The sequence below is a fragment of the Pristiophorus japonicus genome, unplaced genomic scaffold, assembly GCF_044704955.1.
Source record: "Pristiophorus japonicus isolate sPriJap1 unplaced genomic scaffold, sPriJap1.hap1 HAP1_SCAFFOLD_471, whole genome shotgun sequence".
Taxonomy (NCBI): Eukaryota; Metazoa; Chordata; class Chondrichthyes; family Pristiophoridae; genus Pristiophorus; species Pristiophorus japonicus.
The window spans coordinates 9618-36055 of record NW_027254376.1 but is presented as its reverse complement, the minus strand read 5'-3'; the positions used below and the strand labels follow the sequence as shown (position 1 = coordinate 36055).

Genomic DNA, 26438 nt, shown 5'->3' with positions numbered 1-26438 from the left:
TGGCCCTGGCCCACCAGGCCATGGTCACATATTCACGTAGACTATCTGGGCCCGTTCATGGGGAAAATGTTCCTGATCGTTGTCGATGCGTACTCGAAGTGGATCGAGTGCATCATATTGAACTCGTGCACGACATCCATCACTGTGGAGAGTCTGCGTACGGTTTTCGCGACCCACGGCTTGCTGGACATCCTGGTCAGTGACAATGGCCCGTGTTTCACCAGCCATTAATTCCAGGAGTTTATGTCGGGCAATGGTATCAAACACGTCCGGACAGCACCGTTCAAGCCGGCCTCCAATGGCCAGGCGGAACGGGCGGTCCAAGTCATAAAGCAGGGCATGCTACGGATCCAAGGACCCTCCCTTCAGTACCGCCTATCGCGCCTCCTGCTGGCCTACAGGTCCCGGCCACACTCACTCACGGGAGTCCCGCCAGCGGAACTCCTCATGAAACGCACGCTCAAGACGCGGCTGTCCCTCATTCACCCAGCCCTGGCCGACATTGTTGAGGGCAAGCGCCAGTCCCAAACTGAGCTCCATGAGCGAAACTCAAGGGGGAGGTGTATAGAAATAGATGACCTGGTATTTGTTCTTAACCACACTTTGGGACTGAAGTGGCTTGAGGGCACCGTAACTGGCAAAGAAGGAAATAGAGTCGTGGTGGTCCGACTAAACAATGGGCAGATATGCCGCAAACACTTGGACCAAGTAAAGAACATAAGAACATAAGAATTAGGAACAGGAGTAGGCCATCTAGCCCCTCGAGCCTGCTCCGCCATTCAACAAGATCATGGCTGATCTGGCCGTGGACTCAGCTCCACTTACCCGCCCTCTCCCCGTAACCCTTAATTCCCTTATTGGTTAAAAACCTAGTTCTAGTCTCCCCGACCAGTGGAAACAACCTCTCTGCCTCTATCTTGTCTATCCCTTTCATTATTTTAAATGTTTCTATAAGATCACCCCTCATCCTTCTGAACTTCAACGAGTAAAGACCCAGTCTACTCAATCTATCATCATAAGGTAACCCCCTCATCTCCGGAATCAGCCTAGTGAATCGTCTCTGTACCCCCTCCAAAGCTAGTATATCCTTCCTTAAGTAAGGTGACCAAAACTGCACGCAGTACTCCAGGTGCAGCCTCACCAATACCCTGTACAGTTGCAGCAGGACCTCCCTGCTTTTGTACTCCATCCCTCTCGCAATGAAGGCCAACATTCCATTCGCCTTCCTGATTACCTGCTGCACCTGCAAACTAACTTTTGGGATTCATGCACAAGGACCCCCAGGTCCCTCTGCACCACAGCATGTTGTAATTTCTCCCCATTAAATAATATTCCCTTTTACTGTTTTTATTTCCAAGGTGGATGACCTCACATTTTCCAACATTGTATTCCATCTGCCAAACCTTAGCCCATTCGCTTAACCTATCTAAATCTCTTTGCAGCCTCTCTGTGTCCTCTACACAACCCGCTTTCCCACTAATCTTTGTGTCATCTGTAAATTTTGTTACACTACACTCTGTCCCCTCTTCCAGGTCATCTATGTATATTGTAAACAGTTGTGGTCCCAGCACCGATCCCTGTGGCACACCACTAACCACCGATTTCCAACCCGAAAAGGACCCATTTATCCCGACTCTCTGGTTTCTGTTAGCCAGCCAATTCTCTATCCATGCTAATACATTTCCTCTGACTCCGCGTACCTCTATCTTCTGCAGTAACCTTTTGTGTGGCACCTTATCGAATGCCTTTTGGAAATCTAAATACACCACATCCATCGGTACACCTCGATCCACCATGCTCGTTATATCCTCAAAGAATTTCAGTAAATTAGTTAAACATGATTTCCCCTTCATGAATCCATGTTGCGTCTGCTTGATTGCACTATTCCTATCTAGATGTCCCGCTATTTCTTCCTTAATGATAGCTTCAAGCATTTTCCCCGCTACAGATGTTAAATTAACCGGCCTATAGTTACCTGCCTTTTGTCTGCCCCCTTTTTTAAACCGTTACATGAGCTGCTTTCCAATCCGCTGGTACCTCCCCAGAGTCCAGAGAATTTTGGTAGATTATAACGAATGCATCTGCTATAACTTCCGCCATCTCTTTTAATACCCTGAGATGCATTTCATCAGGACCAGGGGACTTGTCTACCTTGAGTCCCATTAGCCTGTCCAGCACTACCTCCCTAGTGATAGTGATTGTCTCAAGGTCCTCCCTTCCCACATTCCTGTGACCAGCAATTTTTGGCATGGTTTTTGTGTCTTCCACTGTGAAGACCGAAGCAAATTAATTGTTTACGGTCTCAGCCATTTCCACATTTCCCATTATTAAATTCTCCTTCTCATCTTCCAAGGGACCAACATTTACTTTAGTCACTCTTTTCTGTTTTATATATCGGTAAAAGCTTTTACTATCTGTTTTTATGTTTTGCGCAAGTTTACTTTCGTAATCTATCTTTCCTTTCTTTATTGCTTTCTTAGTCATTCTTTGCTGTCGTTTAAAATTTTCCCAATCTTCTCGTTTCCCACTAACCTTGGCCACCTTGTACGCATTGGTTTTTAATTTGATACTCTCCTTTATTTCCTTGTTATCCACGGCTGGTTATCCCTTCTCTTACCGCCCTTCTTTTTCACTGGAATATATTTTTGTTGAGCACTATGAAAGAGCTCCTTAAAAGTCCTCCACTGTTCCTCAATTGTGCCACCGTTTAGTCTATGTTCCCAGTCTACTTTAGCCAACTCTGCCCTCATCCCACTGTAGTCCCCTTTGTTTAAGCATAGTACGCTCGTTTAAGACACTACTTCCTCACCCTCAATCTGTATTACAAATTCAACCATACTGTGATCACTCATTCCGAGAAGATTTTTTTACTAGGAGATCGTTTATTATTATATCGTTTATTATAAGAAAAGGTCCAGTGCAGACACGGAGGAACCTGAAGAAGAGCATGAGATGTCACCCACACCACTGCCAGCGTACGAGCAACAAAGACAGTCCTCAGCATGCACAGTCCCTGCGGCCAGCCCGGACAGGCCGGAATCACCTCAAGTGACAGAGACACGTGCTGAGGCTCAGCCACCAGAGTCACAACTGCAGCGCTCCACGAGAGAGCGTCGACCACCCGATAGACTTAACCTCTGACACAAAAAGACTTAAGGGGGGATGTGATGCCACGTATTTAACCATCTTGCAATGACATAGTCATGTAACTGTAACTCATGTACACTGTACCTGTACCCTAGAAATGCACATCCTGACCACAGGGGGTGAACTTGCGGGAGACACTCCTCACCTGGGGTGAGGGTTTGCAGGTATAAAAGGGGAGGTCCCACCCAGGGTCAGCACTCCTTGGTTCTGAGAATAAAGGTGAAGGTCACAGAGTGACTGTGTCTGATATAGCTTTGCCTCGTGTGAGTTTGTAGTAAGGTGCAGGGACACTGCAGGTTACAGCACAGAAGGAGGCCATATGTCTGGTCGAGCCCGTGCCGGCTCTCTACACGAGCCCCTCAGCTCATCCTTCTACCCGCCCAATGCCCGTAGCACTGCAAACATGTTTCCATCAGGCACTTATCCAATTCTCTTTTGAATACCTCGACTGAGTCTGCCTTCAGCAACCTTTCAGGCTGTGAATTCCAGATCCTAACCACTCACTGTGCAAAAAAGTTTTTCCTCATGTCGCCTTTGGTTATTCTGCCAGTCACCTTAAATCTCTGTCCCCTGGCTCGATTACAGTTTTGCCTGCCAATCGTGGATTCCAATTTACCCGGGCCAGATCCATTCTCAACCCTCTGAAATTGGCACTCCTCCAGATTACTCTGCATTACTTACTTTAGTTTAGGCTTTGGTGTGCTAATGACACTTTCATTGTCCTCCATCTCTGGGCCGCTGTCGCTGGGATTGTAAACCTCCAGGCTGTCGTAGAGGAGGTCAAGATCTTCCTCTGCTTCCTGGGTGTGGTCCACAGGGTCAGAGTCCAGCACCTTCCACACAAAGGTTAATACATCAGCTGTACATCACTAACAGTCCCCAATCACCCCGCTATCACCCCCCAATCACACCCCGCCCAATCACCCCGCTATCACACCCCCCAATCACATCCCGCCCAATCACCCTGCTATCACCCCCCAATCACCCTCCAATCACCCCGCTATCACCCCCCAATCACATCCCGCCCAATCACACCGCTATCACACACCCCCCAATCACCCCCCAATCACCCCGCTATCACCCCCCAATCACACCCCGCCCAATCACCCCCCAATCACACCCCGCCCAATCACCCCGCTATCACACCCCCCAATCACACCCCGCCCAATCACCCCCCAATCACACCCCGCCCAATCACCCCGCTATCACACCCCCCAATCACATCCCGCCCAATCACCCCGCTATCACACCCCCCAATCACATCCCGCCCAATCACCCTGCTATCACCCCCCAATCACCATGCTATCACCCCCCAATCACCCCGCTATCACCCGCTATCACCCCCCAATCACCCCCCAATCACCCCGCTATCACCCGCTATCACCCCCCAATCACCCCGCTATCACCCCCCAATCACACCCCGCCCAATCACCCCGTTATCACACACCCCCCAATCATCCCGCTATCACCCCCCAATCACACCCCGCCCAATCACACCGCTATCACACACCCCCCAATCACCCCGCTATCACCCCGCTATCACCCTCCAATCACACCGCTATCACACCCCCAATCACACCCCGCCCAATCACCCCGTTATCACACACCCCCCAATCATCCCGCTATCACCCCCCAATCACACCCCGCCCAATCACACCGCTATCACACCCCCCAATCACACCCCGCCCAATCACACCGCTATCACACCCCCCAATCACACCCCCCCCCCAATCACCCCGCTATCACACACCCCAATCACCCTCCAATCACCCCGCTATCACCCCTCCCAATCACACCCCGCCCAATCACCCCGCTATCACCCCCCCCAATCACCCCGCTATCACACCCCCCAATCACATCCCGCCCAATCACCCCGCTATCACACCCCCCAATCACACCCCGCCCAATCACCCTGCTATCACCCCGCAATCACACCCCGCCCAATCACACCGCTATCACACCCCCCAATCACACCCCCCCCCCAATCACCCCGCTATCACACACCCCAATCACCCTCCAATCACCCCGCTATCACCCCTCCCAATCACACCCCGCCCAATCACCCCGCTATCACCCCCCCCAATCACCCCGCTATCACACCCCCCAATCACATCCCGCCCAATCACCCCGCTATCACACACCCCAATCACCCCGTGATCACACACCCCCCAATCACCCCGCTATCACACCCCCCAATCACCCCGCTATCATACACCCCCCAATCACCCCGCTATTACACACCCCCCAATCACCCCGCTATCACACCCCCCAATCACCCCGCTATCATACACCCCCCAATCACCCCGCTATCATACACCCCCCAATCACCCCGCTATCACACACACCCCAATCACCCCGCTATCATACACCCCCCAATCACCCCGCTATTACACACCCCCCAATCACCCCGCTATCACACCCCCCAATCACCCCGCTATCACACACCCCCCAATCACCCCGCTATCACACACCCCCCAATTACCCCGCTATCACACACCCCCAATCACCCCGCTATCACACACCCCCCAATCACCCCGCTATCACACCCCCCAATCACACCGCTATCACACACCCCCCAATCACCCCGCTATCACACACCCCCAATCACCCCGCTATCACACACCCCCCAATCACCCCGCTATCACACACACCCCAATCACCCCGCTATCACACACCCCCCAATCACCCCGCTATCACACACCCCCCAATCACCCCGCTATCACACACCCCCCAATCACCCCGCTATCACACACACCCCCAATCACCCCGCTATCACACACACCCCAATCACCCCGCTATCACACACCCCCCAATCACCCCGCTATCACACACCCCCCAATCACCCCGTTATCACACACACCCCAATCACCCCGCTATCACACACCCCCCAATCACCCCGCTATCACACACCCCCCAATCACCCCGTTATCACACACACCCCAATCACCCCGCTATCACACACCCCCCAATCACCCCGTTATCACACACACCCCAATCACCCCGCTATCACACACCCCCCAATCACCCCGTTATCACACACACCCCAATCACCCCGCTATCACACACCCCCCAATCACCCCGCTATCACACACCCCCCAATCACCCCGCTATCACACACCCCCAATCACACCGCTATCACACACCCCCCAATCACCCCGCTATCACACACACCCCAATCACCCCGCTATCACACACCCCCCAATCACCCCGCTATCACACACCCCCCAATCACCCCGCTATCACACACCCCCCAATCACACCGCTATCACACCCCCCCAATCACACCGCTATCACACCCCCCCAATCACCCCGCTATCACACACCCCCCCAATCACCCCGCTATCACACCCCCCAATCACACCGCTATCACACCCCCCAATCACCCCGCTATCACACACCCCCCAATCACACCGCTATCATACACCCCCCAATCACCCCGCTATCACACACCCCCCAATCACCCCGCTATCACACACCCCCCAATCACCCCGCTATCACACACCCCCCAATCACACCGCTATCACACCCCCCCAATCACACCGCTATCACACCCCCCCAATCACCCCGCTATCACACACCCCCCCAATCACCCCGCTATCACACCCCCCAATCACACCGCTATCACACCCCCCAATCACCCCGCTATCACACACCCCCCAATCACACCGCTATCATACACCCCCCAATCACCCCGCTATCACACACCCCCCAATCACCCCGCTATCACACACCCCCCAATCACCCCGCTATCACACACCCCCAATCACCCCGTTATCACACACCCCCCAATCACCCCACTATCACACACCCCCCAATCACCCCGCTATCACACCCCCCCAATCACCCCGCTATCACACACCCCCAATCACCCCGTTATCACACACCCCCCAATCACCCCGCTATCACACACCCCCCAATCACCCCGCTGTCACACACGCCCCAATCACTGCAGTACTGAGGGAGCACTACACTGTTGGAGGGGCAGTATTGAGGGAGTGCCGCACTGTCGGAGGGGCTGTACTGAGGGAGAGCTGCACTCTCAAAGAGACAGCCTTTTGGATGAGACATTAAACCGAGGCCCCGTCTACACAACAGGTGGTGGAAAAAGATCCCTGGGCAGTATTCGAAGAAGAGCAGGGGAGTTGTCCCCAGTGTCCTGGCCAACACTTATCACTTTACTAATATCATTAAACACGTTATCTGGTCATTATCACATTGCTGTTTGTGGGTGATTGCTTCGCACAAATTGACTGCTACATTTTACATAACAGTGGCTACACTTTAAAAGTACTTCCTTGGGGAACAAAGAAATGGCAGACCAATTGAATAAATTCTGTGGTTCTGTCTTCAGTAAGGAAGACACAAATAACCTTCTGGAAATACTAGGGAACCGAGGGTCTAGCGAGAAGGAGGAACAAAAGGAAATCCTTATTAGACAGGAAATTGTGTGAAGGAAATTGAAGGGATTGAAGGCCGATAAATTCCCGGGACCTGATCGTCCACATCCCAGAGTACTTGAGGAAGTGGCCCGAGAAATAGTGGATGCATTGGTGATCATTTTCCAACATTCTATCGACTCTGGATTAGTTCCTATGGACTGGAGGGTAGCTAATGTAACACCACTTTTTAAAAAAGGAGGGAGAGAGAAAACAGGGAATTATAGACTGGTTAGCCTGACATCAGTAGTGGGGAAAATGTTGGAATCAATTATTCTAACATTTGGATCGGTCCAAGTCAGCATGGATATATGAAAGGGAAATCATGCTTGACAAATCTTCTAGAATTTTTTGAGGATGTAACTCGTAGAGTGGACAAGGGGGAACCAGTGGATGTGGTGTATTTGGACTTTCAAAAGGCTTTTGACAAGGTCCCACACAACAGATCAGTGTGCAAATATGAGCACATGGTATTGGGGGTAATGTACTGACGTGGATAGAGAACTGGTTGGCAGCAAAGAGTAGGAATAAATGGGTCCTTTTCAGAATGGCAGGCAGTGACTAGTGGGGTACCGTAAGGTTCAGTGCTGGGACCCCAGCTATTTACAATATACATTAATGATTTAGATGAAGGAATTGAATGTAATATCTCCAAGTTTGCAGATAACACTAAGCTGAGTGGCAGTGTGAGCTGTGAGGAGGATGCTAAGAGGCTGTAGGGTGATTTGGACAGGTTAGGTGAGTGGGCAAATACATGGCAGATGAAGTATAATGTAGATAAACGTGAGGTTATCCACTTTGGTGGTAAAAACAGGAAGACATATTATTATCTGAATGGTGAGTTTAGGAAAAGCGGAGGTACAACGAGACCTGAGTGTCATGGTACATCAGTCATTGAAAATTGGCATGCAGGTACAGCAGGCTGTGAAGAAAGCAAATGGCATGTTGGCCCTCATAGTGCGAGGATTTGAGTATAGGAACAGGGAAGTCTTACTACAGTTGTACAGGGCCTTGGTGAGGCCACACCTTGAATATTGTGTACAGTTTTGGTCGCCTAATCTGAGGAAGGACATTCTTGCAATTGAGGGAGTGCAGCGAAGATTCACCAGACTGATTCCCGGGATGGCAGGGCTGACATATGAAGAAAGACTAGATCGACTAGGCTTGTATTCACTGGAGTTTAGAAGGATGAGAGGGGATCTCATAGAAACTTATAAAATTCTGACAGGACTGGACAGGTTAGATGCAGGAAGAATGTTCCCGATGTTGGGGAAGTCCAGAACCAGGGGTCACAGTCTAAGGATAAGGGGTAAGCCATTTAGGACCGAGACGAGGAGAAACTTTTTCACCCAGAGAGTGGTGAACCTGTGGAATTCTCTACCACAGAGAGTTGTTAAGGCCAGTTTGTTAGATATATTCAAAAGGGAGTTAGATATGGCCCTTACGGCTAAAGGGATCAAGGGATATGGGGAGAAAGCAGGAAAGGGGTACTGAGGTGAATGATCAGCCATGATCATATTGAATGGTGGTGCAGGCTCGAAGGGCCGAATGGCCTACTCCTGCACCTATTTTCTATGTTTCTGTGTTGGCTGTGCGTGTTTTGGGTTGTCCTGAGGTTCTGAAAGGTAGGTGAAAGCTGGCTGTAGATGCAAGGTGCATCTCCAGTGCGTTGGGATGTGGAATGGTTGGTTATTCAGTGAATGTTCCTGAGCAGCAGAGCAGACCTGGAACCCAGCTCTCAGGGCTCCCCAATTTGCCCCTGTCCAGTCTGTAACTCGTGAAACGTTCCCACCCTTCCTCACTCGCTTCTTTGTCCCACAGGTGCTTGGCCTCATTTCAGTGCCTGCTTCAATATTCTTCCCTGGCAATTCATTCCACAACTCCATTCTCCTTTGATTGAACAAGTTCTCCCTGACTCCCCTTCGTACCATTGTTACCTCTAGACTCGACCATTCTCCTGGCTGGCCTCCCACATTCTACCCTACGTAAACTAGAGGTCATCCCAAACTCAGCTGCCCGTGTCCTACCTCAGACCAAGACCCACTTACCCATCACCCCCTGTGCTCACTGACCCAGATTGGCTCCTGGTTAAACAACGCCTCGATTTCAAAATTCTCATCCTGCTTTTCAAATCCCTCCATGGCCTCGACCCTCACTATCTCTGTAATCTCCTCCAGCCCCACACCTCCCCGAGATCTCTGCGCTCCTCTAATTCTGGCCTCTTCTGCATCCCTGATTATAATTGCTCCACCATCGGTGGCGCGCCTTCAGCTGCCTGGACCCTAAGTGCTGGAATTGACTCCCTGAACCTCTCGAGCTCTCTTTGCTCCTTTAAGACCCTCAGTAAAGACAAGCTCTTTGCCCTAATATTTCCTTATGTGGCTCGGTATCAAATTTTGTTTGATAACGCTCCTGTGAAGCACCTTGGGCGTTTCAGTACATGAAAGGCGCTGTATAAATACGTTGCTGTTGGAACTTCTTTGTGCCCCTCTGCATCTGAACACTACACAACACCACAGGGAACAATTTGCCGGGATCAACTTTGTCAATTCCCGACAACAACAGGCTTTCTCAGATAAACAGGCCAACAGCAGGGTGCCGATGAGAGGGAAGGATGCATTAGGTTCTGTTCCAAATGTCTGATTGTTATCTACAAAGAAGTAAGTGACAGGAACCACGTCGACCATGAATGATTCATGGATAACTTCAGCGACTAGTGGAATAAACATAGGCAGAGGGATGGATTAACTGTGCTATAGAGAGGATGTTTAGAAAGAAAGACATGGATTTATATAGCGCCATTCACGACCACCGGACGTCTCAAGGCGCTTTACAGCCAATGAAGTACTTCTGGCGTATAGTCACTGTTGTAATGTGGGGAACGCGGCAGCCAATTTGTGCACAGCAAGCTCCCATAAACAGCAATGTGATAATGACCAGATAATCTGTTTCTTTGTTATGTTGATTGAGGGATAAATATTGGCCAGGACACTGTGGCTAACTCCCCTGCTCTTCTTCGAAATAGGACCACAGGATCTTTTACGGCCACCTGAGAGAGCAGATTAATGTCTCATCCGAAAGATGGCATCTCCGACAGTGCAGCACTCACTCAGTACCGTCCCTCCGACAGTGCGGCACTCCCTCAGTACTGCCCCTCCGACAGTGCGGCACTCCCTCAGTACTGCCCCTCCTACAGTGCAGCACTCCCTCAGTACTGCCCCTCCGATAGTGCGGCACTCCCTCAGTACTGCCCCTCCGACAGTGCGGCACTCCCTCAGTACTGCCCCTCCGACAGTGCAGCACTCCCTCAGTACTGCCCCTCCGATAGTGCAGCACTCCCTCAGCACTGCCCTTCCGACAGTGCAGCACTCCCTTAGTACTGCCCCTCCGACAGTGCAGCGCTCCCTCAGTACTACCCCTCCGACAGTGCAGCGCTCCCTCAGTACTGCCCCTCCGACAGTGCGGCACTACCTCAGTACTGCCCCTCCGACAGTGCGGCACTCCCTCAGTACTGCCCCTCCGACAGTGCAGCACTCCCTCAGTACTGCCCCTCCGACAGTGCAGCACTCCCTCAGTACTGCCCCTCCGACAGTGCAGCACTCCCTCAGTACTGCCCCTCCGACAGTGCAGCTCTCCCTCAGTACTGCCCCTCCGACAGTGCAGCACTCCCTCAGTACTGCCCCTCCGACAGTGTAGCACTCCCTCAGTACTGCCCCTCCGACAGTGCAGCGCTCCCTCAGTACTGCCCCTCCGACAGTGCGGCTCTCCCTCAGAATGCCCCTCCGACAGTGCAGCACTCCCTCAGTACTGCCCCTCTGACAGTGCAGCACTCCCTCAGTACTGCCCCTCCGACAGTGCGGCTCTCCCTCAGAATGCCCCTCCGACAGTGCAGCACTCCCTCAGTACTGCCCCTCCGACAGTGCAGCACTCCCTCAGTACTGCCCCTCCGACAGTGCGGCTCTCCCTCAGAATGCCCCTCCGACAGTGCAGCACTCCCTCAGTACTGCCCCTCCGACAGTGCAGCGCTCCCTCAGTACTGCCCCTCCGACAGTGCAGCGCTCCCTCAGACGCTGGAGTTTAGGTAAATAAGTTGTCAATAAAGCTGTTCTTTAAAGGATTCAAGAACAGATAAATCATGAGGTCTTATTTGTGAAATGAACTTTTAAAATTGGCAAACTGAGGTGTGTTAAGCAGGCTGGTTTTCCAGAGGTAGTTGGGGAGCTCGAAAGTGAGAGCGATCTGAAGCTGCTGTCTTGTACGGTAAAGATTGATCACCGATGGTCTGTTCCCGACACTCCGCCATCAAATGTCTCGGGCCCACTCGAAGCCTGTCCTGGTGAAGAGGAGAAGGAAGGAGGCTGACCAACAGCTGACCCAACAATACATACCTCATCTGTCACTTTGAACCTCTTCAGTAAGGCAACGAATTTCTGTTTAAAGTTCGGTTGCTAAGTGGGGAGAAGAGAAAAGAAAAGGGTGTGAACGGAGGCTGAGATCGCACATGGCTGCAAGTAGGATACAGCTGGCCCACGGACGTTGTGGGTTCAAGCCCGAGACATGGCAGCACAGAATGACAGGACGCAGGGACAATCGCCCACTCTCAATCTGAACTTTAGTCCCAGTTATTAAAAGATTCATAATCGAAAATTTTGCCTGGCAATCAAAAACTAATGTCTCTTTTCTGTGCTGCCAATGTTGGGACGTGCACTCCTCTCCCCACACGAACCTTCCGTTAGCCTCCCCTCCCCTCCCCTCCAACCCTTCCCCTCCAACCCTACCCCTCCCCGCCTCTCCAACCCCTCCCCTCCCATCCAGCCCCTCCCCTCCCCTCCCCTCCAACCCTTCCCCTCCAACCCTACCCCTCCCCGCCTCTCCAACCCCTCCCCTCCCATCCAGCCCCTCCCCTCCCCTCCCCTCCAACCCCTCCCCTCCAACCCTACCCCTCCCCTTCTCTCCAACCCCTCCCCTCCCATCCAGCCCCTCCCCTCCCCTCCCCTCCAACCCTTCCCCTCCAACCCTACCCCTCCCCTCCTCTCCAACCCCTCCCCTCCCATCCAGCCCCTCCCCTCCCCTCCCCTCCAACCCTTCCCCTCCAACCCTACCCCTCCCCTACAACCCCTCCCCTCCCATCCAGCCCCTCCCCTCCAAACCCTCCCCTCCTCAACCCTTCCTCTCCAACCCCTCCCCTCCCCTCCAACCCCTCCCCTCCTCAACCCTTCCTCTCCAACCCTACCCCTCCCCTACAACCCCTCCCCGCCCCTCACCTCCAACCCTTCCCCTCCAACCCCTCCCCTCCCATCCAGCCCCTCCCCTCGCCTCCAACCCCTCCCCTCCTCAACCCTTCCTCTCCAACCCCTCCCCTCCCCTCCAACCCCTCCCCTCTCATCCAATCCCTCCCCTCCCCTACAACCCCTCCCCGCCTCTCCAACCTCTCCCCTCCCATCCAGCCCCTCCCCTCCCCTCCCCTCCAATCCTTCCCCTCCAACCCTACCCCTCCCCTACAACCCCTCCCCGCCCCTCCCCTCCAACCCCTCCCCTCCCATCCAGCCCCTCCCCTCCCTTCCCCTCCAATCCTTCCCCTCCAACCCTACCCCTCCCCTACAACCCCTCCCCTCACCTCCCCTCCAACCCTTCCCCTCCAACCCTACCCCTCCCCTACAACCCCTCCCCGCCCCTCCCCTCCAACCCCTCCCCTCCCATCCAGCCCCTCCCCTCCCCTCCAATCCTTCCCCTCCAACCCTACCCCTCCCCTACAACCCCTCCCCTCCCCTCCCATCCAACCCTTCCCCTCCAACCCTACCCCTCCCCTACAACCCCTCCCCGCCTCTCCAACCCCTCCCCTCCCATCCAGCCCCTCCCCTCCCCTCCCCTCCAACCCCTCCCCTCCTCAACCCTTCCTCTCCAACCCCTCCCCTCCAACCCCTCCCCTCTCATCCAATCCCTCCCCTCCCCTACAACCCCTCCCCTCTCATCCAATCCCTCCCCTCCCCTACAACCCCTCCCCTCCCCTACAACCCTTCCCCTCCCCTCCAACTGCTTCTTTCCCCTCCCCTCCAACCCTCCCCTCCCTAATCCCTCCCCTCCCCTCCCCTCCAACCTTTCCCTCCCCTCCCCTCCCCTCCCCTCCAAACTTCCCCCTCTGCTCTCCCCTCCTCTCCCCCATGGTTACTCTGTGAGGTCAGTTACTGGGGGAGTTTCTGCGTGCACTATAGCAGCTCCATGGATAACAGCCATAGCCCTGGTTTCTGGGGTCAGACCGCTCTGGTTTGACCGTCAGACTGGTCTGAGGATCCACTCCCCCCCAATGCTGGTTCCAATGGTGCCGCTCTGGGACACAAGGGGGCGCCCTGCTCCACACCAGGGTCATTGCTTGTGGAGAAGACCCATTCGTGTCCACCCTCCCGACAACTGACCAGCGTTTTTATCCGTGTATCCGTGGAAATGGGGGCAATGCTTCCCGCTTGAGCTACCTTCCCCTTCGGCAATGACATTCACCCAAGTATGGGCGTTTCAGGATCCACGGTATGCGCCATCCTGTACCCCAGCCAAACCCAGAGCAGCCCACTGCCACTGCCACGATGGCACACTGGCTTGGCACACTTTGCTAGAACTGGTTTACAATGAGCCAGGCTTGAACTACCATTACCCGCGTCATTGAGGTGGTCCGCATCATTTTCCGCCGGGTCTTCTTCGCTTTTCTCAGTTCATCATCTTCATCGTATAAATCCTAGACACAGCCACAGACACAAATCACGGGCACTTTTACAGAGAATTACATCGAGACGACAGCACAGACACAGGCCATTCAGCCCAACAGGTCCGTGCCGCTGTTTATGCTCCACTCGAGCCTCCTCCCACCCCGCTACATATCCTTCTACTCCTTTCTACCTCGTGTGTTGACCCAGCCTCCCCTCAAATATCTCTATACTCTTCGCCTCAACCCCTCCCTGTGGTATCAAGTGCCACATTCTCACCGCTCTCTGGGTGAGGAAGATTCTCCTGAATTTCTTTACAAACTAACCACCCAGTTGCAAAAGCAACATGGGTGTTTATTCACATATGTAATCATCCAGATCAAGTTCATATCGACTCCCAGATATCGAGGGCATGTTAATTCTCAGGTGTTAAAAGCATAGAATTATAAAGTGCAGAAGGCCGTTTATCCCATCGTGTCCGTGCCGGCTCTGTGACAGAGCTCTCCGATCGGTCCCACTGCCCTACACTTTCCCCACAGCCCAGCACATTTCTCCCCTTCAAGTATTTATCCAATTGGCTTGAGAGGTACTATTGAATCTGCTCCCACCGCCCTTTCAGGCAGCGCGTTCCCAATCACAACAACTCGCTGCGTAAAATATATCTCACCTCCCCCTCTGGTTCTTCTGCAAAGAACCTTTTGTGCCCTCTGCTTACTGACCCTCCTGCTGCTTCTCCCTATTTACTCGAATAAAACCCTTCATGGTATTAAACACCTCGATTAAATCTCCCCTCAACCTTCGCTGCTCTAAGGAGAATAATCCCAGCTTCTCCAGTCATTCAACGTAACTGAAGTCCCTCAGCCCGGGTACCAGTCGAGTAAATGTCCCCGGCACCCTCTCCAAGGCCTTGACATCCTTCCGAAGGTGTGGTGACCAGAAATGGACACAATACTCCAGCTGGGGCCGAAGCAGTGACTTATACAGGTTGAGCATAACTCCCTTGCCCTTGTACTCTGTGCCTCTGTTTATAAAGCTGTTTAACAGCCTTCCCAACTTGTCCTGGCACCTTCACAAATGTGTGTACATTTGTGTATCTCTGTCCCAGCAGCACTATTCCCTCTCCTCGTTCTTCCGACCAAAATGTATCACCTCACATTTCTCGGCGGTAAATTTCATCTGCCACGTGTCCGCCCATCCCACCGGCCTGTCTGTGTCCTCCTGAAGTCTCTCACTATCCTCCTCACTGTTCACTCCATTTGCAAGATTTGCGTCATCTGCAAACTTTGAGATGATGCCCTTTATAGCCAAGTCCGGGTCATCAATACGTAGCAAAAAGAGCAGTGGTGCCAATAGCGGTCCCTGGGGGACAGCAGCACGGGGTGGAAATTGGTTCTGGCCCTTTTTGAGGTGGTGTCAGCGCCTGACTGCTGATTTTAGTGCCGGACGTTAGCTGTAGCCTCAAGCTGCCAAATTCAGTTTTAACTCCCAAAGGTGAGAGCAGCACTAAAAGTGGCACTGCACACTCAGCCTCAACACCAACGGGGCGGGAGCTCAGGAGGCCGACTGAGTTTCCCCACGGGAGGCTGCCGGCATGCTCGGTGGGAAAACGGGAAGACTAAAAACCTCAAACTTCTCCGACCCACACACTCACACTTCCCACTGGTACAGCTAATGAAAAGAAGATAAAATGAATAAAGAACAAAACTTAGCTTGATCCCGCGATGTTCCCTCCACGTTTCCCAGGCAGTACGGACACCTGGCCGTTAGGTTTCTGCAGAAACCAATATCGCGGGGGCGGTGCATGTTGGATGATGTCACTACGGTGCAATGTTATCTCTTGGCGTCTCTACCAAGGAGCCTACTGAATGTCTCTGGACCCATGGACGCCGCTTAACACCTCTGCTGCCCGTTAGCTGCCTAGCACCGGTGCTAATGGGCAGCGTTATAAAGGGGATTCCCACCCCGATATACTTCCCTCCAGTCTGACAAATAACCGTTCACCACTACTCTCTGCTTTCTGTTCCTTAGCCAATTTCCTATCCACACAGCCACTGTCCCTTTAATGCCATGGGCTTTAATTTGGCTAACCAGTCCATATGTGGCACTTTATCAAATGGCTTTTGAAAATCCATAAAGACAACACCAATCAGCCATGATCTTACTGAATGGCGGTGCAGGCTCAAAGGGCCGAACGGCCTAATTCTGCACCTATTTTCTATGTTTCTCCCCTGTTTTTGACCAGGGGTGCAGATTTGCAATCCTCCAGTCTTCTGGCACCCCTCCCACATTCACGGAGCATTTGAAGATTGTGGCCAAAGCCTCTGCAATGTCTACCCTTACTTTCCTCAGTAACGTAAGATGCATCCCAAGCAAGCTAACATTGCGCTCGTGTTAGTTCCCAGGTACTGGGGGGGAGTCGGAGCTCCCAGGTACCAAGCGATACTCCATTATCAGGGATATTTTCACCCACTGAATATTTAAGAAGTAAATGAATACTGTGAACTCCATTGTGGGCATTGGCCCTTCAGAAATCTGGGCTCTGGGGCGAAGAATCCTCAGCATTAGTGTGACGAAGCAGCCCCAGAAACCTCACCTCCTGAGAACTTCTGGGTCCAGAGTGGGGTCAGCTGATGCAAACAGCTTCCGCGGGGGAGTGAATGCTGCTCACTGACCAGACTGGTTGGGCCGGGTGCTCTTTGCCTCTCCGACATTGTTCATTGTTCATGGGTTTATATGTAACCTTCAGGGCTGCTGACCGAGGGCCGTGTGGCTCTTTGTCGGTCGATGGGCCGAAATGGCCTCCTTCTGCGCTGTAGGTTTCCAAGACAGTAAAATTCTACTGGGGAGTGATAGTGGCTGGAGCATTTATTGCCCATCCCTAATTGCCCTCGAGAAGCTGGTGGCGAACTGCCTTCTGAAAAAGGGGTGGTAAATCAAAAGGAAATCTAGCCTGTTGTGTTCCAAAACCTCGCTGCCATTGATCAGCAGTGGGGCTGTGGAGTACCGATTTCCGGGCTGGGCCGCTGCGTGTTGCTCCCTCTAATGGCCCCGGCCTGCTGATGATCAGCATGGTCCCGGCCTGCAAGACCATCAGCAGGCCAGGGCCATTGGAGGGAGCAGCGTGTGGTGACCCGGTCCAGAAATCGGGCCGGCCCAGGCCTGCAAGACCATCAGCAGGCCGGGGCCTTTGGAGGGAGCAGCGTGTGGTGACCCGGTTCAGAAATCGGCATGGTCCCGGCCTGCAAGACCCTCAGCAGGCCGGGGCCATTGGAGGGAGCAGCATGTGATGACCCGGTCCAGAAATCAGGCCGGTCAGGCATGCAAGACCATCAGCAGGCCGGGGCCATTGGAGGGAGCAGCGTGTGGTGACCCGGTCCAGAAATCGGCATGGTCCCGGCCTGCAAGACCATCAGCAGGCCGGGGCCATTGGAGGGAGCAGCGTGCGGAGGCAGGCCACTGCAGGGAGCAGCGCGTGCTGCTGCAGGAGGGCGACGGCTGACTGCAGTGCGGGCAGGTACAGCAGGAGCGGTGAGGTCGGGGCGAAGGAGCGGCGAGGGTTCGTAGAGGGAAGTGACTGGGGCCCAGAAGCAGCACGGGCCCAGCCCACACTGCGATATGTGAGCGCACTCGGTCCGTGCAGCAGAGCTGGTCTCCAGTCGTCCTGGTTAACCCTTGCCACTGGACCAAGACCTCGCTCTGTCAAGCCCGTGTGGTGGCTGGTGTACAACGGTCACCCCACGTTAAAACAATCCACCCACAGCCATCTTCCACCCTTCAGGATGTAGTTCGGGATCCGGAATATTAGGTCCTTCACTGAAACACCTGTGAACTCATCCCTTTTTGGCGGGGAAGCAAGTCGTCCTCGCTTCGAGGGACTGCCTATGATGATGATGATGATGAGCAATGGAGTGTCTCGCTGGGCCATTTCAGAGGGCAGTTAAGAGTCAACCACATTGCTGTGGGTCTGGAGTCACCTATAGGCAGATGGGTTTTTAGAACAATCCGATAATTTCATGTTGGCTTTTTAAAAATTCCAGATTCATTTAATGATCTGAATTTAAATTCCCCAGCTACCAAGGTGGGATTTGAACTCATGTCTCCGGACCATTAGGCCAAGTCTCTGGATCACAAGTAACATATCCACTTAGCTACCGTGCCCCTCTTGATTCTGGAGACCAAACAGTAGTGAGCCTGGGGCCAATGGAAATTCCCAGTGTGGGAACTCCCTGCCCTTGGTCCTGCTGCAGCTCACATCATCACGGGCCATACTTGAGGAGGACAAGAGGTCCATCAAACATTGAATGGTAGGACACTGAGAGGTGTAGAGGAACAAAGGTACCTTGGAGTGCAGGACAGTACCTGGATGTGCACCTGAAGTGCTATAACCTACAGGGCTACGGACCGAGAGCTGGGAAGTGGGATTAGGCTGGGTAGCTCTTTGTCAGCCGGCGTGAACATGATGGGCCGAATGGCCTCCTTCTGCGCTGTAAACCTCTATGATTCTATGATTCATCCCCTGGAACCCTGTGCAAATTTGGTGGCTGCAGTCAACTGGGTGGAAGGTTAATGTTTCCCGGAACAGCCACCTCCGGCTTGGGCCCCAGACCTGGTTTGGAAGCGGAGAATGTTTGAACCCGGTTGAATCCCCTTACCTGGCTCGGCACCGCATCATCGCTGCCCTCCTGCTCAGAGGAAAAGCTGTCGTCCTCATCCTCTGAGTAATTATCAATATCTGGAGATCGATCTGCAAGGTGTGCGACAAGGTTTTTTTTTCAGAAGACAGCAGTAAATGAGTTGATTATCTCCTCTTGCAGCTTTGCAGGGTGTCCCGGCTAAGATACCAGGCTGGATTAATGCTTCTACACTGCCACCGACAGTGCTGCACCTCAGCCACTAGGAGGTGCCCAAGTACAGAGCCAGCTCACTCACCCTTCAGAATGATGCTCGGACTTCAAGAGTTAAGTTACGAGGAGAGATTACACAAATTAGGATTGTATTCTCTAGAATTTAGAAGGTTAAGGGGTGATCTGATCGAAGTTTTCAGGATACTGAGGGGAGCAGACAGGGTAGATAGAGAGAGACTATTCCCGCTGGTTGGGGAGTCTCGGACCAGGGGACAGAGTCTAAACATTAGAGCCAGACCTTTCAGGAGTGAAGTTAGGAAACACTTCGACACACAACGGGTGATAGAAGTTTGGAACTCTCTTCCGCTAACTGCAATTGGTGCTCGATCAATTATTAATTTTAAATCGGAGATTGCTAGCTTTTTGTTAACCAAACGTATTAAGCGTTATGCGGTAAAGGTGGGTATATGGAATTAGGTCGCAGATCAGCCAAGATCTCACTGAATGGCGGAACAGGCTCAAGAGGCTGAATGGCCTCCTCCTGTCCCTATAATCCTATGATCCCTCTGTGAGTCAGTAATCTCCTTTTGTGAGGGAGTGCCTGGTCTTTACTGGATAGCTGCCCTGAGATCAGGAATTGGCTGCATGGAAAGTTATAAACTGGATCTTTATCACTCTACTACAATGCAACACCGAGGGAGTGCTGCACTGTCGGAGGGGCAGTACTGAGGGAGTGCTGCACTGTCGGAGGGGCAGTACTGAGGGAGTGCTGCACTGTCGGAGGGGCAGTACTGAGGGAGCGCTGCACTATAGGAGGGGCAGTACTGAGGGAGTGCTGCATTGTCAGGGGGCAGTACTGAGGGAGTGCTGCATGTCAGAGGGATAGTACAGAGGGAGTGCTGCGCTGTCGGAGGGGCAGTACTGAGGGAGTGCTGCACTGGCAGAGGGGCAGTACTGAGGGAGCGCTGCACTGTCGGAGGGGCAGTACTGAGGGAGCAGTGATCTGTCGGAGGGGCAGTACTGAGGGAGCAGTGATCTGTCAGAGGGGCAGTACAGAGACAGTATTTTTGATAACTTGGGTGAATTACTCTGTGTAAGTAGGGTAAAGATTATTAGGTCTGTTACTTTCAGGTGTTGCAGTTTATTTATCAGGTTAAGCGTTACTCGGTGTATCTATATCGGGGCATTCACAGATCTCTGTTGGACTGTTATACTGTCCAACAGAACAGATTGTGTGTCTGAAGCCCATTTCCCAACGTCTGCAGTTTGACAAAGGAGCTTCAGTTCATCTCCAAACCTGAACAGCTCCCGCAATCAATCACCTACCTGAGGCCTTTGTCTTGGCCCCTGCTTGTACGCTGCCATCCTCGTGATCGATCGGCTGACTGGAGAGAGAGTAGATGCTGATCTCAGCGACCCGCACTGACACATCCTTCATGTTGGAGTGAAGGCCAAGGACCTGTCCTCCATCTGTAGGATGTTGCATCACCTGGCAATGGACAGAACAATGCGGTCTGCATCAAATACTCACTCATTGTGGCTGTTCAGTAACACACAACCCACTGTACACCACTTCAATACAATAACACACAACCCACTGTACACCACTTCAATACAGTAACACACAACCCACTGTACACCACTTCAATACAGTAACACACAATCCACTGTACACCACTTCAATACAGTAACACACAATCCACTGTACACCACTTCAATACAGTAACACACAACCCACTGTACACCACTTCAATACAGTAACACACAACCCATTGTACACCACTTCAATACAGTAACACACAACCCACTGTACACCACTTCAATACAGTAACACACAACCCACTGTACACAACTTCAATACAGTAACACACAACCCACTGTACACCACTTCAATACAGTAACACACAACCCACTGTACACCACTTCAATACAGTAACACACAACCCACTGTACACCACTTCAATACAGTAACACACAACCCACTGTACACCACTTCAATACAGTAACACACAACCCATTGTACACAACTTCAATACAGTAACACACAACCCACTGTACACCACTTCAATACAATAACACACAACCCACTGTACACCACTTCAATACAGTAACACACAACCCACTGTACACCACTTCAATACAGTAACACACAACCCATTGTACACCACTTCAATACAGTAACACACAATCCACTGTACACCACTTCAATACAGTAACACACAATCCACTGTACACCACTTCAATACAGTAACACACAACCCATTGTACACCACTTCAATATTCGATGTAAACAGGTTAGAAAATATCAAACATGTTAAATTGTTAAATTGTGTCCCTCCCATAATCCCCACAGTGAGTGAGCTCAGAGATCACAGATCCTCGATAATCCCCACACACAGTGAGTGAGAACATAACAACATCAGAATTAGGAGCAGGAGCAGGCCATTTGGCCCTTCGAGCCTGCACCACCATTCAATATGATCATGGCTGATCATGCAACTTCAGTACCCCATTCCTGCTTTCTCTCCATACCCCTTGATCCCTTTAGCTGTAAGGGCCACATCTAACTCCCTTTTGAAACTATCTAACGAACTGGCCTCAACAACTTTCTGGGGTAGAGAATTCCACAGGTTCACAACTCTCTGGGTGAAGAAGTTTTTCCTCATCTCGGTCCTAAATGGCTTACCCCTTATCCTTAGACTGTGACCCCTGGTTCTGGACTTCCCCATCATTGGGAACATTCTTCCTGCATCTAACCTGTCCAATTCCGTCAGAATTTTATATGTTTCTATGAGATCCCCTCTCATTCTTCTAAATTCCAGTGACTATAAGCCTAGTTGATCCAGTCTTTCTTCATATGTCAGTCTTGCCATCCTGGGAATCAGTCTGGTGAACCTTCGCTGCACTCCCTCAATAGCAAGAATGTCCTTCCTCAGATTAGGCGACCAAAACTGTATGCAATATTCCAGGTGTGGCCTCACCAAGGCCCTGTACAACTGCAGTAAGACCTCCCTGCTCCTATACTCAAATCCCCTCGCTATGAAGGCCAACATACCATTTGCCTTCCTCACCGCCTGCTGTACCTGCATGCCAACTTTCAGTCCCATTAATTTCTCCAGTACTATTTTTTTACTGATACTAATTGCTTTCAGTTCCTCATTCTCGCTAGACTCTTGGTTCTCCACTATTTCCAGGAGAACAATTATGGTCACTCTTCCCTAAAGGCCCCTTTACTACAAGGTTATTAATTAACCCTCTCATTGCACAATACTAGATCTAAAATAGCCTGCTCCCTAGTTGGTTCCTCAACGTACTGATCTAGAAAACCATCTTAGATACAGTCCATGAATTTTTCCTCTACACTATTACTGCAATTTTGGTTTACCCAGCCTATATGTAGATTAAAGTCCCCCATGATTACTGTATTACCCTTGTTACATGTACCTCTAATTTCCTGATTTATACTCTGCCCTACATTACAACTACTGTTTGTGGGCCTATAAACAACTCCCACCAATGTTTTCTGCCCTCACTGTTTCTTAACTCCATCCAAACTGACTCTAATTCTTGATTTTCAGAGCTAAGATCCTGTCTCTCTACTGTCTTTGTCCATCCTTTATTTTCAGGGCTACACCTCCTTTTCCATTTGCCTATCTCTTCTAAAAGTTAAGTGTCCTGGAATATTTAGTTCCCAACCTTGGTCACATGGTTCTTGATCTATATTCATGATTTGGACTTGGGTGCAGTGGGCTAAATTTCAAAATTTACAGATGACACTAAACTCGGAAGTATAGTGAACAGTGAGGAGGGTAGTGACAGACTTCAGGAAGACACAGACAGGCTGGTGGGATGGGCGGGCACGTGGGAGATGCAGTTTAACACAGAAAAGTGCGAAGTGGTACATTTTGGTAGAAAGAATGAGGAGAGGAAATATAAACTGAAGGTACAATCCTAAAGGGGATGCATGAACAGAGAGACCCGGAGGTATATGTGCACAAGTCATTGAGGTGGCAGGACAGGTTAAAAAAGCTTACGTGGTCCTGGGCTTCATAAATAGAGGCATAGGGCTGGATTTTTGGCTTTTTGCGATTGTACCCATTTCCAGGTGCAAATCGCGGCAAAATGAAAATGTTAGCATGGGGAAAGTGTGGGCGCCAGAGCAAAGGACAGTTCACGACGGGCGCTACTGCTAACTCCAGCGTTGCACCACACAATTTGTGCGCCGGAGCTGAAACTTCCGACCCTAAAAAAGAAAATTGGCCGTTCTGCGCATGCGCAAATTTTTATTTTGTACTTCCAGCGCTTCTGGTCTGCTGTCCGATCGCAAACGCTAATGAAGGCCGCAACTGCGCGCGTGCGCAGTACACTCGGGGCTGAATCAGCCATTTTATTATTCAATTTGATGATGGAGGAGGAGGACAGCAGGCAGTGTGCCAAACGATTTTCACAAGAGGCTAACAAAGCTCTTGTGGGGGCTGTGGAGAGCAGAGGGCAGGAACTACACCGGAGGGGTGGATCTCAACCTCTGCCAGCCCACAATATGGAGGGAGATCGCTGAGGAGGCCGCTGCCTCAGACACAGTGGCCAGGAGTGGGAAGCAGTGCCGGAAAAAGTTTAAAGTTTAATGTAGGATCGTTAGAGTGAGTACAATTTTTATTGATGCACTCTTTATGAGTTAAATGATAAATCTGCCACTATTTGTTCTCATGTTGGTGCTGTCTCTCCTAAAATGCATGACACAGAGGGAGGCTTAGTGTGGCACCCTATTTGTCATGAATGAACTTTACACATTATTAAGATCAATAGATGTTTCCACACTTGGATCTCCTGGTGCACCACGTGCAGCTTCCAAGGCCATGAAACAGAGGATGGTATTACATTCAGACAGTATGGTAGAAGTGCTTTGGTGGCTATCTGTGTGTGCCATAACAGCAGATGGACCCTCTGGTAACTATTTCCATTTTCATCTTTGCAGGCAAAGAAGTCTCATAATCGGCGCGAACATGTGTGGACAGGCGGGGGTGCACCTCGGACCCTGACATTCACCGACCTGGAGGAGCGAGTGGCAGGCCTCATCAACATCACCAGAGGTGGCACTGACCCCCGGCTTCTGTCCTGAGGGAAAGTCCTGCACACTGCCAGGGCTGGGTTTGGAAAATGTGATCCAGTGTGTGGACTAGGGTTGGGACAGTGTGATACAGTGTGTGTGGACTAGGGTTGGGACAGTGTGATACAGTGTGTGTGGACTAGGGTTGGGACAGTGTGATACAGTGTGTGTGGACTAGGGTTGGGACAGTGTGATACAGTGTGTGTGGACTAGGGTTGGGACAGTGTGATACAGTGTGTGTGGACTAGGGTTGGGACAGTGTGATACAGTGTGTGTGGACTAGGGTTGGGACAGTGTGATACAGTGTGTGTGGACTAGGGTTGGGACAGTGTGATACAGTGTGTGTGGACTAGGGTTGGGACAGTGTGATACAGTGTGTGTGGACTTGGGTTGGGACAGTGTGATACAGTGTGTGTGGACTAGGGTTGGGACAGTGTGATACAGTGTGTGTGGACTAGGGTTGGGACAGTGTGATACAGTGTGTGTGGACTTGGGTTGGGACAGTGTGATACAGTGTGTGTGGACTAGGGTTGGGACAGTGTGATACAGTGTGTGTGGACTTGGGTTGGGACAGTGTGATACAGTGTGTGTGGACTTGGGTTGGGACAGTGTGATACAGTGTGTGTGGACTAGGGTTGGGACAGTGTGATACAGTGTGTGTGGACTAGGGTTGGGACAGTGTGATACAGTGTGTGTGGACTCGGGTTGGGACAGTGTGATACAGTGTGTGTGGACTAGGGTTGGGACAGTGTGATACAGTGTGTGTGGACTAGGGTTGGGACAGTGTGATACAGTGTGTGGACTAGGGTTGGGACAGTGTGATACAGTGTGTGTGGACTAGGGTTGGGACAGTGTGATACAGTGTGTGTGGACTAGGGTTGGGACAGTGTGATACAGTGTGTGTGGACTAGGGTTGGGACAGTGTGATACAGTGTGTGTGGACTAGGGTTGGGACAGTGTGATACAGTGTGTGTGGACTAGGGTTGGGACAGTGTGATACAGTGTGTGTGGACTAGGGTTGGGACAGTGTGATACAGTGTGTGTGGACTAGGGTTGGGACAGTGTGATACAGTGTGTGTGGACTAGGGTTGGGACAGTGTGATACAGTGTGTGTGGACTAGGGTTGGGACAGTGTGATACAGTGTGTGTGGACTAGGGTTGGGACAGTGTGATACAGTGTGTGTGGACTAGGGTTGGGACAGTGTGATACAGTGTGTGTGGACTAGGGTTGGGACAGTGTGATACAGTGTGTGTGGACTAGGGTTGGGACAGTGTGATACAGTGTGTGTGGACTAGGGTTGGGACAGTGTGATACAGTGTGTGTGGACTAGGGTTGGGACAGTGTGATACAGTGTGTGTGGACTAGGGTTGGGACAGTGTGATCCAGTGTGTGTGGACTAGGGTTGGGACAGTGTGATACAGTGTGTGTGGACTAGGGTTGGGACAGTGTGATACAGTATGTGTGGACTAGGGTTGGGACAGTGTGATACAGTGTGTGTGGACTAGGGTTGGGACAGTGTGATCCAGTGTGTGTGGACTAGGGTTGGGACAGTGTGATACAGTGTGTGTGGACTAGGGTTGGGACAGTGTGATACAGTGTGTGTGGACTAGGGTTGGGACAGTGTGATACAGTGTGTGTGGACTCGGGTTGGGACAGTGTGATACAGTGTGTGTGGACTAGGGTTGGGACAGTGTGATACAGTGTGTGTGGACTAGGGTTGGGACAGTGTGATACAGTGTGTGTGGACTAGGATTGGGACAGTGTGATACAGTGTGTGTGGACTGGGGTTGGGACAGTGTGATACAGTGTGTGTGGACTAGGGTTGGGACAGTGTGATACAGTGTGTGTGGACTAGGGTTGGGACAGTGTGATACAGTGTGTGTAGAGTAGGGTTGGGACAGTGTGATACAGTGTGTGTGGACTAGGGTTGGGACAGTGTGATACAGTGTGTGTGGACTAGGGTTGGGACAGTGTGATACAGTGTGTGTGGACTAGGGTTGGGACAGTGTGATACAGTGTGTGTGGACTAGGGTTGGGACAGTGTGATACAGTGTGTGTGGACTAGGGTTGGGACAGTGTGATACAGTGTGTGTGGACTGGGGTTGGGACAGTGTGATACAGTGTGTGTGGACTAGGGTTGGGACAGTGTGATACAGTGTGTGTGGACTAGGGTTGGGACAGTGTGATACAGTGTGTGTGGACTAGGGT

The 26438-nt window shown here is 51.7% G+C and overlaps 1 protein-coding gene across 1 annotated transcript in view; it reads right to left on the bottom strand.

Annotated features, from left to right (window-relative positions):
* The window catches only part of LOC139252633 (phosphofurin acidic cluster sorting protein 2-like), a 469430-nt gene extending 448823 nt beyond the window's left edge, over window positions 1-20607 (bottom strand). The window contains exons 1-5 of the mRNA XM_070873440.1: window positions 20449-20607; window positions 18931-19022; window positions 14230-14310; window positions 11972-12031; window positions 3829-3980 (exon numbers count right to left, since the gene is read on the bottom strand). Coding sequence (XP_070729541.1) covers window positions 3829-3980; window positions 11972-12031; window positions 14230-14310; window positions 18931-19022; window positions 20449-20560 — 497 coding nt within the window. The 5' untranslated portion in view covers window positions 20561-20607. The remainder of the gene's footprint in view (window positions 1-3828; window positions 3981-11971; window positions 12032-14229; window positions 14311-18930; window positions 19023-20448) is intronic.
* Between the last annotated feature and the right edge of the window lie 5831 nt (window positions 20608-26438).